Here is a 4,859-nt window from a genome sequence, read left to right on the forward strand (position 1 = left end):
TTATATCGCTGGCAAACACGCAGACTTGGGTCCAGTCAAACACTTTTGCAATGGAACAAATCTGCACATGCAACTTTCCAGTGTCATAAGGATTTGTTTACCACTGCCCCTGTGCTCAAACATGAGCGGGAAATTTTAATGCTCAAACACAGAGGACCACAACAACCCTGATCCTATATTTACTTTATAGAGTCAATGCACCATATGCATGTTGTAATTCAGTATCTTTGGGCAAAAGGTTCAGTAATGGACTTTGCCTTTAAAACTCTTGATTTGTCTTTGTTTAGCTTCACACAAGCGGAGCTAGTTCATAACAGTGCATCTAATCTTTATTAACATAAACTGAAAAAAAAAACCTCATCATTAACTCATCATTTTTATTCATGTTGTCATGAAATAGTGTGATACTTAGAATGAGATGAATGAAATGCATTTGTTTGTAATTCTGTTATTCCTTTACGGTGCATGGCCCTTTCTGTTTGGCAGTGGCAACTACTAAATAGACTCTGTGTTAACATTTACACTGATAAATAGTTTTAATTAGTTATTTTAATTTAATGTTTAATTAGTGGATTACAGAACTGGGAGAGGTTTTTCTATTTTCCTTTTTCTTTTTCTTTTCTTTTTTTTCTGTGTGTGTTTAAGCATTCAGTGGTATGTCATTAACCTAGGTCAGCTGTTTATTAATGTGGAGGACACACACACACACACACACAGACACACAGAGTGAGAGCGTGAGAGAGAGAGGCAGGGAGAGAAAGAGATACACTGCTTAAAACAAACAATATCATTCATATGCTAACAGTAGAGCACTGATCACTGCGGTGCTTCCTGTTTTAAAGTCCCTGATCCAGTCTGTCTTCAGCGTCACACTGACAGGACACAATGGAGTATTCCTTGTATTTTGTGGGTCTGTTCTTAATGACTGTAGGAGCTGCTGACACAGAACCTACTGCTAGTAAGTGACTTTAAGTTTGTTGAAAAAGAAAGTCTACTGAAGTGGCTGAAGGTTCAGTATTCATCATGTGACATAAAGCTTCCCTGATAATGCCTCTTAAAACTGTTCAAACGTACTGCCTGCTCATTATATACCTACTGTAGCTGGGTGTGCCAAACTTTGGGTCTGCTTACTTAAAGGAATGCAAAATGTTTTCTGTCTGATTTTGAAGATAAAATGATTATCAACGTTCAGCTCTCTCTCAGAAAAAAAAGAACACTGTTCAGATCTAGATTAGATTAGATTAGATTACGTTAGATTGGATTAGAACAGACATATTTCACATTAACGTTTTCCCAACCTTAAAAAACCCTGGGATTGATGGTAGAAATATCTTCTACAATGATTTGTTTTGACTTTGAACATAAGTCAATTAATTCATTAGCAAAATCACTTAATCAACACACACACAACAAAAATCATGCCGATAATCGTGATTAATCATTTTAATCATTTGACACACACACACACACACACACACACACACACATATATATATACACGCTATGCACAACACACGGTTCACTTCATCAATAACTTTTAAATGTAACAGAATCACAATGATTCTCTCACAATACAGACACTTTTGAAACTGAACTGAACAAGGACACACTCTTTCAGAAATTTTACGTAATGTCTGCATTTTAGTGTGCTTCTCTAAGTAAATAACCCTGTCATCTTGACTCCAGCAGGTTGTTCCACTCTCTCTCTCTCTCTCTCTGTCTCTCTGTCTCTCAGGTTCTCTTGATTTTCACATCACTGTGCACCTCTCCATATCGGCCACGACACCTGTCATCCACAATTACAGTATGTCGGTGTTGTGCAATGACAGAGTCTATAAGACTTACAGAGATGGGAAAGTTATTCGTCCTGACTGGGTGACAGACAATACGTCTGATAGCTTTGTTGTGACGGTCGATTCGATCACAGAAAAAGAGAAAGATGAATTTATCAGGATACTGCAAGTCATGACGCACAATCAGTCTAGTGAGTATCTGAACTGCAGTTTCTGTAATCCTGAAGTATTATTACAAGTATTTTTTTTTTGTTGTTAGTTCGTTCATTTAAAATGTATGCATCAAGTGAATGTTGTTATTAATGAATGCTCTGCTTGTTACATTTAGATTCAGGCATTCATGTCATTCAGATAAGAATGGGCTGTGAGTTTCAGAACGACTCCATTTCCGCAGTCATGAAATATAGCTACGACGGCGAGGATCTGATCTCCTTTGATGTGTCTGCTGCACAGTGGGTGCCTGAAAAGAAAGAGGTGACCGCCATCGTAGAGCAAAAGAATACTGAAACTTTTTACAATGTTTCGACATCGGTGATCTTTGGTTTCCTGTGTGGGATTATGAAGGAAACAGGGGAATGTCCAGATGATATCATACAGAACCCTGGTGAGTACCACTGTCTACATTACTATTTGCTTTGGTGCACAGGATACAGTGAAGTCATAATTAATGTGTATTCTTACATTTACTTTGTTATAGGTAAGAGTTCTATGTGCCATAATGTACCTGTCCAGAGCTTTTGCTTTATTCACAGCTGTAGAGACAGTCTAAAGACCTACAATATATTATTCACCTCACACTCCTCTTCTCTCTAGTCATTCTCCCTGTTAATGTACAAACTCTTTGTGTTTTATTCTTCTCCTGTGGAGGGAACTGGAATCAAACACATACACACACACACACACACACACACACGCGTGCGCGCGCGCATACACACACGCGCGCGCGCGCGCATACACACACGCGTGCGCACGCACGCGCACACACACACGCACACAGACTGATACTTACTTTATGTTGATGAATGAATCTGTTTTGAAGCTCTCGTCTCTTTTTAACATAATTGTTCACCACATGATTAACCTCAGTGATTTTCAAGGAGAAATGACATTAATGACCTCATGTTCCTTCTCTCTCTGGTTCTATCAGATATTAGTGCATTTATACAGAATAGCTATAAACCACACAGGCTGCTCCTGACCTGCATGGCCACTGGTTTCTTTCCCAAAAACATAACCATGAACATCAGAAAGAATCAAACTCAACTGCCTTCTGAAGAACTGAGGTCTTTAGGAGTCAGACCAAACAATGATGGAACCTACCAGCTGAGGAAGAGTGTGGAGATCCCTGACTCTGATGAAAAAGATTATGACTGTTATGTGGATCACATAACCCTGAAAGAACCAGTCACACTGGGTAACTATAGATACTACTATTTTGTGTTATCAGTGAATTATGTGAGTAATGATGGTTTTGATTAAACAGGATGTACTGACAGGACGTTGCTGATTTTTATTACCAACTCAGTGTTGTCTGTCTTTGTGTGTGAATGTCTTCATAAACCACACTCTCAAAATCCACCAGCTTCAAACATAACACAATATAATATTGCCCATTTAAATAGCATGTGATTGTGTTGACTAACGTGATTCTTACCTGATACAGTGTTATACTATAGACAATATGGTGTGTTACTGATTTTCAAGCAGAATTTGATTTCATTATTCTTTAAAGATGATCCATACACTTTACTGTGCTATAATACAGACCAGTTTGCTGTGTTGGTAATTGGTAAATGTAATCTTCCTCACTTCACTTCCGAGGGTTAAAGCTGTCAATTTTTTTCTCTTCAGGATTCAAATATTTGCGGGATTCTGACCCACCAAGGCCTTCACAGTGAACAGGTAAATGGCACAAACTGCTATAATGTGCCGTGAGGTGCAGTGCTGTGAAATAACAGAGTGTGGTATTATGTGGAAATGGTAAAACAGTGTGTGCTATGATGGAACACAGTCTGGTGTTGTGTTTTTTAATATAATATTGTGGTGTATAGTGTGGTATAGTACTGTATGATAGGCAGTGTGAGATGGAACAGTTATATACTGTCCTGTGTGATAGATGGCGCTATGTCACCGTAATGTGCTACACTGTGTGTAAGTGAAGATGTTGCTTAAGGATTTAATGTTTGTATTTGTGTTTTCAGCAGCCTACAAATGTTGACTTCTCCACTCTCTCTCTCTCTCTCTCTCTCTCTCTCTCTCTCTCTCTCTCTCTCTCTCTCTCTCTCTCCCTCTCTCTCTGTCTGCAGTGTTGATGTTCTGTGGATTGGGTCTGTCACAGCAAGTCTCTCACAGCTGCACATCCTCAGACACACTGATGTTAATGTAGTGTTACTGATATGTGTGTATGTTGCTTTTATGCCCTTAGGCCATTAATAAGGTGTGTTGTGTAGCTCTTACCTTAGACACTCTCAGCACATACACTCAACACATGTAATCTCTATTCACAGACCTACATGAATCCATGTTGTTCTAATAAATGTGGATTCTCTGGAGCTTTGTTGTTTCGCTCTTTCTTCCTTTCTTTTTTTTTCTTTTTTATACCATAAGTCTGATTTGGCTCATTTCATAATAGACATATTCAAAGTTCAAAGGAGCACTGCATAGTAACATCTAAAACTAATATAATTATAAAACTATATAGAAACATAAAGAAACTAACGATTCTACAATTCAAATGGCTAAAATGTGAGCCGATTTTATAATTAGTTTATTAATTAGGTTGTGAGCACTTTATAAATCATTAATAAGCTGTTATAAACGTTAGATAAAAATCACAACAGTCAGCTGTTGCTTGCCAAATAGTGATCCCACATTTATCTGTGCTGTTGAGACTCTGATCTCATTGGTTACTTAGGTCACTTTGTACTGTCCATCAGCCAGCATTAATACCTCTCAACCCCATCAGATATGCGTTAATAAGTTAGTAGCATTTAACCTCCATTAGCATATCTTACTAGTCAGAAAGTTTCATTTGGCATATCAGATTATTGCATATTAAATTTCATA

The 4,859-nt window shown here is 38.0% G+C and overlaps 1 protein-coding gene across 2 annotated transcripts; it reads left to right on the forward strand.

Annotated features, from left to right (window-relative positions):
* Positions 1-725: 725 nt before the first annotated feature.
* On the forward strand, positions 726-4,345 carry LOC115825060 (BOLA class I histocompatibility antigen, alpha chain BL3-6). Of its 2 annotated transcripts, none has more exons than XM_030788808.1 (6): positions 726-958; positions 1,736-1,984; positions 2,122-2,397; positions 2,941-3,207; positions 3,645-3,695; positions 4,100-4,345. In XM_030788808.1, exons 1-5 carry the CDS (start codon positions 886-888, stop codon positions 3,689-3,691), a joined length of 912 nt encoding a protein of 303 aa, XP_030644668.1. In that variant the 5' UTR covers positions 726-885; the 3' UTR covers positions 3,692-3,695; positions 4,100-4,345. The 2 variants fall into 2 exon arrangements, with proteins under 2 accessions (XP_030644668.1, XP_030644669.1); XM_030788809.1 differs by having other exon boundaries at positions 2,188-2,397.
* Positions 4,346-4,859: the final 514 nt, after the last annotated feature.

The sequence above is a fragment of the Chanos chanos genome, chromosome 12 (assembly GCF_902362185.1).
Source record: "Chanos chanos chromosome 12, fChaCha1.1, whole genome shotgun sequence".
NCBI classification, from domain to species: Eukaryota; Metazoa; Chordata; class Actinopteri; order Gonorynchiformes; family Chanidae; genus Chanos; species Chanos chanos.

What these genes read in the sequence shown, in the direction of transcription:
- LOC115825060 (XM_030788808.1), top strand. Translation starts at nt 886, where the DNA reads ATGGAGTATTCCTTGTATTTTGTGGGTCTGTTCTTAATGACTGTAGGA. An exon ending in TGACACAGAACCTACTGCTA is followed by an intron (nt 959 to 1,735) that starts GTAAGTGACTTT and finishes TCTGTCTCTCAG; the next exon opens with GTTCTCTTGATTTTCACATC. An exon ending in CATGACGCACAATCAGTCTA is followed by an intron (nt 1,985 to 2,121) that starts GTGAGTATCTGA and finishes TGTTACATTTAG; the next exon opens with ATTCAGGCATTCATGTCATT.